The following is a 12,458-nucleotide window of genomic DNA, read 5'->3' on the forward strand; positions in this document are numbered from 1 at the left end:
GAAGCATTCAAGCCCGTATTCCATAGAATGCCATCATAGCGATGTCTCATCACGTAACACGGCACCAGCCCCTGCTTCACAAGGAAAATACCCAGCCATGTGTATCAACCCGTCAAGTGTGCGTTCAATAGATATCATAAACAATTCCAATATTCGCCAAAAGACAAGGGTAGAGAAGAAATTACGGCAGTCCATCTTGTCAAAGTAAGCTTCAATGGGAATAGGCTAGTGAGGTGGGATCGGCAGTCCACCCAGCCTCTGGCCCTCCCACCCCACGCTTTCTCCCGCGATGTCGTTATTTTCGGACATATGTCGTATGGCCGGGGTTGAGGCTACCGGTGAACCCGTTTCAAAGCCAACGACGGTCGATCAATTCAGCCGTAAGCTGCGGGCTCTGAGATGGCAGGTCTCGGCGACGTATTTCGATTGGTCCCGGGTCGATAGAACGGCCGGATGGTGAGAGTACCGTGCCATGGTCCATGTCGTCATCGCGAACCGTTGCTTGTGCAGATGCAATGTCGAAATTGCTGCTCATCATTTGAAGGAGACTTTGTGAGAGATTCCGCCATCGCCAGAGAGGATGAGAGGCTTCTGGCGAATGTGCGTGCGGAGTCTTTAAATCTTAACCTATCTAGAGAAGTATAAAGCCATTTCGAAGACATTGGCAATGCTCCCATCTCTGCTGTGTCTCTTGGGTCCTTCCGTACCACACATCATTACTGGCTCTCTCTGCAATCATGAGACTCCCTCAAGCCCCGGTCCTTAGCCTTCTTGTTTTTGTCGCCAGCACAACTGCTGTGCCCCAGAACGTGAAGAGAGACGCTCAATTCAACGTCGGCCAGCCCATTGACGCCAACGGCAAGGGAGGCCCGATTCTTGGTGAGCAAATCCTAGCCCATACACATGCTCCCAACTCAGCTAAGACGGTCCTCAGGCGGAACCAATAACCAGATCGATAGAGACAACCCCGACAACCTCGGCCAGCAGCCGACCGACAACGGTGTCGTGCCAAACCTGAAGTGGAGGTTCTCGGATTCCAAGACTCGCATCCTGAAGGGAGGCTGGGTGCGCGAGCAGGTTATCCAGGACCTGCCCCAGAGCCACGATATCGCGGCCGCTCAGCAGCACCTCAAGAAGGGCGCCATTCGCGAGTTGCACTGGCACAAAGTGGCCGAATGGGGCATCGTCTACTCTGGGAGCGTAATCATCGGCGCAGTCGGTGAGGACGGCAAGAGCCAGGTCGAGAAGCTCAACTATGGAGACATTTGGTGAGTCTCGAGCTGATCCCTTTTCCCTTCATCTCTAACCATGGCTTCAGGTATTTCCCCAAGGGGGCCGCTCACTACATCCAGGGGGTTGATGAAGAAAACGAGTATCTTCTAGCCTTTGACGAGGCTGACTTTGACAAGATTGGGTGCGTAGTCTAAACCCACCAGGAGGTGAAGCGGAACATTCAACTAACAATGTTACAGAACCACCTTCAACATCGTCGACTGGCTGGCTCACACCCCAAGAGACATCCTGGCCAGGAACTTTGGAGTTGACCGCTCCGTCTTTGACAACCTACCAGCCACGAACCCGTACATACTCAACGGGACGACGGCCACTACCGAAGTGACCGTCAGTCCAGACCAGTATCTGTCGGGCAACAGCTCGTTCGTGTACCGCACGTTTGAGCACCCGCCCGAAGTGGTCCCCGGCAACGGCGGCGAGTTCAGGAAGATCGATTCGACCAATTTCCCGATCAGCAAGACGATTGCAGCCACGTTTGTCACTCTGAAGCCCGGGGGGTTGCGAGAGCTTCACTGGCATCCCAATGCCGAGGAGTGGCTCTACTTCCACAAGGGTAAAGGGAAGGCAACGGCATTCATCGGAAATACTGCCGCGCGAACCTTTGATTTCGAGGCTGGGGATACGGGCGTATTCCCGGACAACTCTGCGTAAGAATGCCCGCTCAAGCAGCGCAGAAACTCGGTATATTGACCTGTTTTGCAGACATTACATCGAGAACACTTCCGACACGGAGGACCTGGTTTGGATTGAACTGTACAAGTCGGACAGGGTAGTAGACATATCTCTTGCTCAATGGCTGGCACTCACGCCACCCGAGATTGTTGCACAGACTTTGAAGGTTCCCGTCGAATTCGTTGGACAGTTGAAGAAGGAGAAGCAGATACTGATCTAGTCCATGGCGTGGTAACAGCGACCGCTACAGAGGACATTGCGCTTCTTACACTTGAAGTTCTCTTTCTCCCCGGCACAGGCCGAGTACTGTTTAGTAACCCAGATACTTGATAACTATTGAAAGTCTATTGGTGTAACTAAACCAAGTTGTTCTTGTTGGGACCAACCACCACGAGGTCACGATGGCTACGACCGACTCGTGTTTGATACTTAGAGGTGCACGGCAGCAAAGGCAGATAAGCGGGGTATGTATCGAGGAGAACTGGAGCCGCGGCTGGGAGTCAGCAAGTGCTACGACGCCACAGAAGAAAAGAAAAGAAAGATCCGAAAGCATCCTCAACTCTCTATCCTTTCCCGTTTGAGGCCAGACGAGACGGGAGCGGCACATTCAGTAGGATGGCAGCATGCGTATGCAGGCAACCCTGGGGGACCAGAGCGGGAAACTCTATCAGCGGCTAGCGGACTTTGGCCAAGCGTATTGCCCGGTGCGGCCAACAGGAGGAGGGTTGACGGCTGCCATCAACCATGCTACCCCCGATCACGCGGGATCGTATGATGGATTAAAGTTGTGCTGCCGTGGATGGAGCCATCAATGACAGGGCAGGTTGCAGAAGCAGCCCATTGACCTTCCACGAGCTGCGGCGACCATCGCGAGTGTGTCCAAGAGACCCACTCTTTCGTCTTATCGACTGCAAAGGGGAGATGACGGTTATCTGGCTCGTGGGATCGTGTGGTGTGAAGGGGGAGGGGACAGAAGAAAGCGCAGAATGGCCAACTAGGCCAGTTGACCGACCCTTGTTCTTTCACGTCGCTAGTCAAACGGCACTTGCTCTGAGCAAATCATGACATGCCCGCAGTCGACACCACGTTGGAGGCGGAATGCGGGGAGACGTGGCCAGAGACAGTCTTGGTCCAGACAGCTTCAAACTCTCGAGACAAGAGTTGGTGTCGACACTGGCTCGCAGTTGACCAGCACCCAGGCCGTTCCTCCACTCCTGCACCGCGGCATGGCAGGGATAGGAGCTTTACGTCACCTCAGTCTCTCCGGGTGTTACATAGTATGTATATCAGAGGTTGGGGATCATCCCCTTCTTCGACTGGGTGTCGCACCTAGGATTGCCATTCGCCAGTCAGGAAGGTTGATAAGGCATCGGGAATCGGGGATGGGTAAAGTTGGATCTCGCCATGATCTCCAAGGTCTGGGAGCTTGGATCCAGTCGCTCATACATAGTGCCTCCAGGATATGCGAGCCGCGGGACGGCGGCAGGTACCACGGACGGCACCAGAGGCGACAACGGCGATTGAGCATTGGTAAGGTTCGATCTGAAGGCCATGCGGCCAATCGAGACCCTGAGGATCGCCAGGGAAGTCCAGGGCAATCAGCCGGTTGTTCTTGGAATCTCGTGTCTTGGTGGGGGCCAGCGACGAGCCAGTCCAAGAATTGCGTCGCATCGTCCGAGTGGCAGTGCTGGGAAATACATAGGTAGTATGTCGTCCATTGGCGAGACAGAAGGAATGCCGCAGTGAATCGCTTTGGTCCTCGAGGAACATTGGCGTGGTAGCTCATCCCTTCCGCATGGGGACGGGGGCCGAGAGGTCAAGTGAGCAGCTGGAGGCTTTCCGGTAGGACGGCACGCAGTGTCATCGGCAACGGTTACGCAGTTCGTGGTGGAGACGCGTTGCTGGTGCCGGGATGCTGCATTGGTCGAAAGCGGAAGAAGAATAGACGGGTAATTGGGTTGGGCTGCCATCCATATTGTGCATGTCACAGACCACAGGCCACAGGCAACAAGCGCTCTAGAGGGAGTCTGGAGCGGATTGGGAAAGACGATCGTGACAAACACAGTCGAGAGTTTACGAGACTCCAAAGTCGCCACGGAGTCGGCGACTAGAAGAAGGGACAAACAACCAGAGGCGATGGGACTCGCAAGGTGAACCATGTCATGTCGCAGAGGGAGCCCCTACCGTGGACTCTGTACACACTATTTCTTCACGAATGGGGTCCTCTCCGTCTCGCCGCTGTTCCATGGATGAAAGTAGCCGCCCCGTTGTTTGTGTGTCATCGGGGCCCGGCCAGTCTGCCACAGCTGGAGCCAACGGAGTCGGATGGACTGGTACATTCAACAAGGCAATGCGCTGCAGAGCGAAGCGGATTGCATAGCGAATCGTCGCCCAGCTGGGCGATTGGGAATGGGGAGCCTAGCAATAACATGGATTGTAAACATTCATGCAGCCTCATGGTCACTTTCTCCTAGGGCATCTAGGCCTGGTCCCCGACTTCAGACCTGGATCCTTCCCTTTCCCCCTTTCCCCCTGCTCTGCTCATGCTTTGCGCTTCGTCATGGCCACAAGAACCAGATGAAACCGAGTTTTGCCAACTCCCCGTCTTGCTAGGTGATTATTGCATGGAAAGTTCACTGCACCGGTAGTGTAGTCATAAGTCAGTTGTCGTTCAATCACATCCCCCTCCGAACCGAACCCAATTGCATTACCCTATCCTGCTTTCCAATTTACACACACGCATTCGCTCAGCTTTGGAGTGTCTCTGTGCATTGTGTCCTTGCTGTGGTTTGTCAGACCTGTCTCTGAGCTCAACTGAGCATACCTACCCAGCGACCTTGGAGATAGCTGAGAAGCTCCTCCGACGACACACCTCTGTGTACCGCCTGGTATCTACTCCAAACTCGGTCCCCCGATACATCGGTACCTCGTTGCAGTACGTACCCCCGTCCACTTGCTCTGTCTGTCCCGCCCGCCCTTCATCACCTCTGCCGGGTAACTGCCCCCCTCTGGCTCTGGACCCGGCCTGACTTCACTGTTCCGTTCCCCTCTCCCCAAAAAGAAAGGGGCCCCGCTAAAAACCACTAAGACGCACCCGCCGCCTTACAACCCACCAGCACCTCCAACTCCCGTCACATTCGTACTGCATCCCACTCCTTCTACCTCACCTTCGACATCCCTCCTCTCCCTTCTTCTTCTTCTTTTTTATTTTATTCTACCGCTTCCCGCTTCGGTCCTGCAGCGAACGGCCAGCACCAAGTTCAAGTTCGACCCCCGCCGACAAGATGAACCCTCTCCAGAAGAACAAGATTGACGTCTCGGTACGTGAACACCAACCTCTCGCTACCCAATGCCCCACCTTGGCGATGAAGCCCGCGGTGGCATCACGACTCGCAACGCGATCCGCCCTTCTCTGCTAGAACCAACGTGCCTTTCGCTGACTCCATCCCGTCGCAGTCCCTCTCGCCCGAGGAACAGCGTCTCTTTCGCCTCTACGGCAAGCTCCCCTCTCGGTCCGATCACTTCGCCAAGCACCTGAAGGACCGCAAGTACTTCGACTCGGGCGACTATGCCATGTCCAAGGCCGGCAAGGGCGACAGCGTCGACACGGGCGCCGTCGGCTCTCAACATCCCGTTCCTGAGAACATTCCCCACCTCTCGAGTCCCGTCAACAATTCCTCGTCCTCCCTCAACGGCAACAAGCACCATGGCAGTATCCCCAGCGGCGCCCACGCCGGCAGCCCCGTGAAGGAGGCGAGCTTCCTCAACCGGGAGACCAGCGCCGAGGAGGTCGAGCATAAGGACAAGGAGAATAACTCGCCAGTGGACGGAATTGCCAAGACGGAGAGCATTCCTATCCGAAGATGAGGACGGGCTCGAACGACCTTTCGTCTACCTAGTCTACTCTCTTCTTCCTCTCCCAGGTTTCGCATGGGTGTTGTTGAAACTCCCCGGAGGCAAATTGGGTGTTTGTCGGGGCCGGGTTTCTACTATGATGTTATGATGCTGTGTTGAATCTTTTTCACGGAACTCCTAAGGCGTTGGAATCGGGTGGGAACCAAGCACAAACGGTTGTTGATGGAAACGAGACTTGTTGTCTCCCGGCTTCCCTGTTGTGGATGAATTTGCGGACTGCGGCGCCCTATCGACGACGCACACCCCTGGACATCCTTTCCGCGATGCGCGGCACTATTCTGAAGACTGAGCTTTTTACCGTATATGTATTTTGGACTGAAGGAGGAGGCAAGAGAACGACACATGAAAAACAAACAAATCGAGACTCTCTTCGTCTAAATCGCATGTGCATGTGCGTCTTGCCCGACCGGTGTATCTTGATCTATTTCGCCAACCAGCTGTCGAGGCCTGAGCGCGCTGCTGATCGGCTTTGGCATGTGACTCCTAGAGGCAGCATTGGCTTTCCCAGACGCATGCGGACTTCAATTAAACCGCTCGAGTTGCATGGACTTGCTGCGATAACATCAACAACAATTGTAAGTCATTTCCCGATAATTCTGTATGGGGAGAGAATCGGCGCCTTCACAGTTAGAACATCACAAGGCGACTTGCATGGGGCGACAGGCATGATGGGAAACCAATATATTGATGAGCAATAAGACACTTTTTCTTTTGATGCCATACGCCGTCTCATGTTCCGATAACCTTCCTTCCAGTGACCATTCCCACGGGATGCCCTTTTTACAGACCCAATGCCTTGATCGCCATGTCCTTGGCGCCATCAAAGGTCTTGTTTCCACCAATGAAGCCTGCCGCATGGACGAAGACGCAGCCGGGAATGCCAGAGATGCCGTCCAGCTCCTCGTCTCTGAATCCGCGCCACGCCTCGGGGAGCGGCTTGCGGCTCTCGAACGAGTCCTTGGTGACGGGCACTGCCTGCACACGCCACTTGGCATCAGGGGCGGGCTTCTCGGGGTACAGGACGTACACGACCGAGGGCTTGCCTCCTTCGAGCGAGTAGAGATGGTCCTTCCAGGGGGCGCTCTGGCCCTCGAGCACCAACACGCGGCCCTCGGGGTCGTACTGTGTGCGTTTCTCGAAGGCGGCCTGCACGACAGCGCGGGCGGGCAGCCACGCCTTGGCGTAGTAGTCGAGGTCGGCGTCAAACTCCTCGCCGATGCGGCGGCTCGCCTTGACGAAACGCTCGTCCTCGAGCTTCTGGGCCTCGACGGGGTCCGAAGGAATCGGGTCGTTCCAGTTGGGGTTCAGGCGACCGACGACGGAGCCGAGAGTGAAGGCACCCTCACTGAAGCGCTTCTCGAGACCCGCGGCGGCGACGGCCTTGGGGTCATAGACGGAAATGCCGTTGTCGTGAGCATCCAGGGCCTCGACGAAGCTCTCGTACAGCTTATTGTACAACAGCTCAACTTCCGCGCTGTCCTCGGCGACGGGCTTCTCAGCGCCCTCGCTGAGCTTCTGGGCGATTATGGCCTTGCCAAAGTGCATGAAGACGAGGCCGGCACTCGACAGCTTGGTGTTCTTGCCGGGGAAGGTGGTGGCGAAGCCGCGCTGGTGGTGGTCGTAGCGCTTCTTGCCGTCGTCGTACTCACCGCCGACATCGACAACGGTGTGGCAGGTCTCGAGAAGCTTGGGGTCGCGAGTGCGGATCAGCTGGGAGTCGTGGTAGGTGGGCAGCTTGCGCAGCATGTGCACAGCCAGGGCCTCATCGGCGTGGAAGTGGCCATTGTGGGTGCCGATGGTAACGGGCGACATCTTGAGTCTCTTTGCTGCGTTTTCGGCCATTCGTAAGGGTCTGAAGAAGCGGAACATGCAGTTGTGGATAGGAGACGGGTTTAGTGAGTGAAATAAAACCTTTTGTGGGAGCTGCAGTTCAGTCGATTTCCAACTTCTCACTCGATGTGAAGACGAAGAATTGGAGAGTTTGAGATGTGATAGCCACACCCCACTCTTGTCTTCTCGACCCACACCTTTACAACTGATGTGAGCTTGCTTGACTTAACCCCCGTGTGGCTGTATTCTCGACGTTTTCCCAAGCTCTCACTGGAGAGAGGTGGCCAGGAACGTGCATCGCAGCCTCGTCGTCGCCCTGCATCCGCGCGCCCGTGGAAACCCCGTACGCAACCTCTCGCTCTCCCAACTCCCAGTCAGCTCTTAATGTCATCAACAGCAACAGCAAATCTCCTCGACTACCAATGGTAGGAGATACCTGCCATCTGCCCTAGGTCGTTCAAATACCCCCTTTCGATTAATCAATCAATCGATATCATCTCCGATTCGCGATTGATCGCCCCATTTCAACGATTACCGCAAACCCTCCCCGTTCGTTGTCTGCGCTCCATGCCATCCGCGATGAGTGACGCTAACGGCACCATCACGAGCCGTGAAGTCAAGGCCGAGGGCCACGACTCCGACGACGGCAGAACCGGAGAGGGCAAGGCGACGTATAAGTCATGGAAGAAGAAGTATCGCAAGATGCGCATCACATTCGATCAGAAGATGCACGACTGCGAAGAGTTGCATCGTCAAGAGTCTCACGCGCTTGCCACTGCCAAGCGCATCGCCATCGAGAACGAGTGAGTTTGCTAAATCTCATCAAGAAACAGCTCCCCCGTGGAACGTTGCGCAGCGCGTTAACACCTTTTTTACCAGTCGCATACTCGACCTGCTACTGGACATGAACTCCTCAGCTCAGATCCCCTTCGACAAACGCTTCCACCTCGCACAGGATCCCCCTGAGGACTCTTCCTTCCCCCTCTTGACGTCGATCAAGAGGCAAATCCCGATGAACCTACAAAGTCGCTCAAGACGCTCCTCAAGGAGGTCCCGCACTACACGTACACCCAGGCAAAGGAGCAATACCCCACCGTCGTTGCCGACATGGAGCCTTTCTCCGGCGAGCCTCATCCCCCGTCCTTCTTGACGCCCGATGACATCGATGACTACGTCCACGATGTTGACAGACGCATCGACCCCGACAGCCTCCTCCCAACGCTGGCGCCCGCCGCTCGCACGAACGCCCCCCTTCCGGAGACCAACCCCCACGCCCTCTCCCAAAGCATCGCCATGAAGAACCCTACAAGCGTTTACAACTGGCTGCGCAAGCACGCGCCCAAGACTTTCCTGCAAGATGCTGAAAACGCTGCTCCAGCCGCCGACGACGAGGCCGTGGAGACCCCCCAGACCGATGGCCGTAAGCGACGCGGCGGCGGACACAGGGGCGAATCAACCCGCGGCGGCCGATCTCGAGGCGGAAAGCGCGCTTCTTTGGCAGCTGTACGGGCCGAAAAGGCCGCGCAGAGAGCCGCGGAGAAGGCCGCCGCTGCCGCCGAACGGGCTGCAGCTCTGCGACGGGACGCCGATAGCTACGACCACAGCATGGAGGACGAGGCGGACTCAGACGGCCCTAGCTTCGCAACGCCGGCCACGGGTCGTGGCAAGAGAAAGCGCGCCGGCAGGGATGAAGACGAGGGATACCGGCCTAGGGGCTCGAGCAGCCGACCGACCAAGAAGAAGCGTAAGAGCGAGGGCGCTGACATCGGGACCCCTACGGTTACTAAGAGGGGCCGCAAGAGTGAGGCTGCGCGCGAGAGAGACGATTAATGGCTCTCTGTAGATGGCTGGCGTATTCAAACCTGGCTGGGAGCGAGCCAGCTGCCCACAGCAACCAGCAGGTCTGCATCCGGGGTACGCTGGATAATTAGATTCTTTTACGCGTAGCCGCCTGTCGACAGCATCTGCAGTCCAGTAGGGCAAGGCAGCTCGAAAACCCCGGGATGCACGGCTGAGAAAGAATTCAGCGCGAAACACTTTCTTCCTTTCTTTCTAGACTTGTACAGTACATCATACAATGATGGTTGTTTTCCTTTTTCTTTCGACTGCCAGGGAGGCCGAGGCTTACGAGCATGTACGTGGGTGAGAGAGTAGGGACAGAGCTCAAGGAACGGCGCAACGGAGATTCTTTATCAGATCCAGATTGGGAGGAGGGCAAAACTAGGGACAGGCAATGGCACGATTCTTTTCTTTCTTCACCTTTCACTCTTCTTCTCGATCACTCTGTCATCGAGCTCGTATACCATCGTCTTTTCATGTGAAATTGGCTTTCGAGATTTTACCACTGAGCTGGCCTCTCCTATTCGCATGTGGCCTCTCAGTCCCTTTGTCTCTCTCTCGTAGTGTCTGCCTTCTGCAGGGTTGATGCCTAGACAGGTATGATATCAAGTAACTAAAAGAAATTCCGAAGAGAGGAAATGGAAAATACAGAGATATGTGGCCATGCTGCCGCCGCCGCTGCTGCTGTTGCGTTTAAATGCCAAAAAAACAAAAAAAAAAGAGATCGCAAGCCCATAGATACAGACGTGTTCTTAAACAAGAGATAACCTCCCGGACTCTGCCACCTAATTTTTTTTTTCTCCGACATTCCTGGAGTCTATCCCGAGGGAAGCTCGACTTTCCCCCCCTGAATGTGGTATGGTACGCTCTCGATGCCTATGACAACGGACCACTCTACAACTTCTCCTTGAGGATGTTCTTCATGCGGCGCTCAACGGCGTTGAGGTACTCGTTGGTGGTAACGTAGTCCTCGCGGGCGGACTTGCCGCAGGCCAGGGCGAGGTCCTTTGTCATGATGCCGTCGACGTCGACGGTGTCGATGCAGGCCTTCTCGAGGGACTCGGCGAAGGCGACAACCTCGGGGGTGTCGTCGAGCTTGCCGCGCTGGATGAGGCCGCGGGTCCAGGCGAAGATGGAGGCGATGGGGTTGGTCGACGTCTCCTTGCCCTTCTGATGCTCACGGAAGTGGCGCGTTACGGTGCCGTGGGCCGCCTCGGACTCGAAGGTCTTGCCGTCGGGGGTGATGAGGACCGAGGTCATGAGGCCGAGGGAGCCGAAGCCCTGGGCGACGATGTCGGACTGGACATCACCGTCGTAGTCTGGACGTTGTGTTAGTCATTGTTCCCCGAGCATCAAAACGTGGTAAAGGCGGCAGGGGCACTCACTCTTGAGAGCCATGATGTAGCCACCGGAGCTCTTGATCATTTGGGCAACCATGTCGTCAATGAGGCGGTGCTCGTACCAGATACCGGCAGCCTCGAACTCGGCCTTGTACTGGGCGTCGTAGAGCTCCTGGAAGATGTCCTTGAAGCGGCCGTCGTACTTCTTGAGAATGGTGTTCTTGGTGCTCATGTACAGGGGCAGCTTCTTGGTAAGGGCGAGCTTGAAAGAGGCGTGGGCGAAGCCGGTGATGGACTCGTCCGTGTTGTACTGGGTCTGGGCGACGCCGCCGCCCTCCTTGAACTTGTAGACCTCAATCTCCTGGGGCTCGCCGCCTTCGGGGGTGTAGACCATCTTGAGGGTGCCCGGGCCGGGGAGAACGGCGTCCTTGGCGCGGTACTGGTCGCCGAAGGCGTGGCGGCCGATGATGATGGGCTTCTTCCAGCCGGGCACCAGGCGCGGGATGCGGGGGATGACAATGGGCTCACGGAAGACAGTGCCGCCGAGGTGGTTGCGAATGGTACCGTTGGGGGAGAGCCACACTGTTAAGAGGGGAAAGTGAAGCCATTGAGTTAGCCTAGTTCTTCTTCTTGTCTTGGGGTTGCAACTCTGGAGGAGGAGGAGGGGTACAAGATGCAATGACGAGAGCTATGCATAACCCCAGGGGAAACTCTATGCAGGTTCCGGCGCCGCCTCCCGAAGTGTGGAGGACGGGCGGGACGAGACAAAGTGATCGGAGCCGTAAAAAGTGGAATTCCAGAAAACCCGCCATGGGACGGAAGTCCTAAGCGGATGAACAAAACAATGAACTCACTCTGCTTCAGCTTGAACTCCTTAACGCGGGCCTCATCGGGAGTGATGGTGGCGCACTTGACACCGACCGAGTACTTCTTGATGGCCTCGGCAGCGTCGAGTGTGACCTTGTCGTTGGTCTCGTCGCGGTAGGGCAGGCCGAGGTCGTAGTACTTGAGGTCGATGTCGAGGTAGGGGTGGATGAACTTGTCCTTGATGGTTTGCCAGATGATGCGGGTCATCTCGTCGCCGTCGAGCTCGACGACGGGGTTCTTGACCTTGATCTTCTGGGCGGCGGAAGCCATTGTGCGGGCGGCGATGAATGACGCGGGGGCGGCGGAGAAGCTGGACGGGGGAACGACGAAGGATGGCCGGAGGGCGAAAGTCGCGGGACGGCGAAGGAAACGGGCTGCGTTCATGGTGACGGTCGTTTTTGGTAGCGGCGGCGGTTGCGCGCAAATATGAAGGGTCTTTTCGGCTTCTCGGTCGGTCGACGGCGGGCGGGGGAGGTAGAGTATGGGCCGCGGTTACTAGGACCGGGTAGTGTGATCCGGCAGCTGAGCGTCGGGTGGTGGCGGCAGCAGGATGCAACAAAGGCGACTGGCTTCGGGAGCTTGTGTTGGCTCGCTGCAGGTTTCAAGAGTGCAGGAGAATAACGTACATGGAGGCGCTTCAGAAGCCAAGCTACGACAAGGTGCTGACGATGACGAAGCTACGAACTAGAGTATGTTCGGTCG

The 12,458-nt window shown here is 56.4% G+C and overlaps 6 protein-coding genes across 6 annotated transcripts; 4 read left to right on the top strand and 2 right to left on the bottom strand.

The window, feature by feature from the left end:
• Positions 1-737: 737 nt before the first annotated feature.
• Positions 738-2,185, top strand: ColSpa_12735 (putative oxidoreductase bli-4, mitochondrial; the record flags this gene model as incomplete). Its single annotated transcript, XM_049278947.1, has 5 exons — positions 738-879; positions 935-1,268; positions 1,319-1,414; positions 1,473-1,940; positions 1,996-2,185. The coding sequence occupies 5 exons, from the start codon at positions 738-740 to the stop codon at positions 2,183-2,185; spliced, it is 1,230 nt and encodes a 409-aa protein (XP_049134904.1).
• A 3,064-nt stretch (positions 2,186-5,249) lies between these two features.
• On the top strand, positions 5,250-5,832 carry ColSpa_12736 (mRNA stability protein mug134; the record flags this gene model as incomplete). The annotated part of the gene is made up of 2 exons (XM_049278948.1): positions 5,250-5,285; positions 5,422-5,832. 2 exons carry the CDS (start codon positions 5,250-5,252, stop codon positions 5,830-5,832), a joined length of 447 nt encoding a protein of 148 aa, XP_049134905.1.
• An 828-nt stretch (positions 5,833-6,660) lies between these two features.
• On the bottom strand, positions 6,661-7,692 carry ColSpa_12737 (UPF0173 metal-dependent hydrolase; the record flags this gene model as incomplete). Its single annotated transcript, XM_049278949.1, has 1 exon — positions 6,661-7,692. One exon carries the CDS (start codon positions 7,690-7,692, stop codon positions 6,661-6,663), a length of 1,032 nt encoding a protein of 343 aa, XP_049134906.1.
• Positions 7,693-8,289: 597 nt separating this feature from the next.
• Positions 8,290-8,517, top strand: ColSpa_12738 (uncharacterized protein; the record flags this gene model as incomplete). The annotated part of the gene is made up of 1 exon (XM_049278950.1): positions 8,290-8,517. The coding sequence occupies one exon, from the start codon at positions 8,290-8,292 to the stop codon at positions 8,515-8,517; it is 228 nt and encodes a 75-aa protein (XP_049134907.1).
• A 300-nt stretch (positions 8,518-8,817) lies between these two features.
• Positions 8,818-9,540, top strand: ColSpa_12739 (uncharacterized protein; the record flags this gene model as incomplete). The annotated part of the gene is made up of 1 exon (XM_049278951.1): positions 8,818-9,540. One exon carries the CDS (start codon positions 8,818-8,820, stop codon positions 9,538-9,540), a length of 723 nt encoding a protein of 240 aa, XP_049134908.1.
• A 903-nt stretch (positions 9,541-10,443) lies between these two features.
• Positions 10,444-12,140, bottom strand: ColSpa_12740 (isocitrate dehydrogenase [NADP], mitochondrial; the record flags this gene model as incomplete). Its single annotated transcript, XM_049278952.1, has 3 exons — positions 10,444-10,868; positions 10,935-11,471; positions 11,744-12,140. 3 exons carry the CDS (start codon positions 12,138-12,140, stop codon positions 10,444-10,446), a joined length of 1,359 nt encoding a protein of 452 aa, XP_049134909.1.
• Positions 12,141-12,458: the final 318 nt, after the last annotated feature.

The sequence above is a fragment of the Colletotrichum spaethianum genome, assembly GCF_022836535.1.
Source record: "Colletotrichum spaethianum MAFF 239500 DNA, contig71, whole genome shotgun sequence".
NCBI classification, from domain to species: domain Eukaryota; kingdom Fungi; phylum Ascomycota; class Sordariomycetes; order Glomerellales; family Glomerellaceae; genus Colletotrichum; species Colletotrichum spaethianum.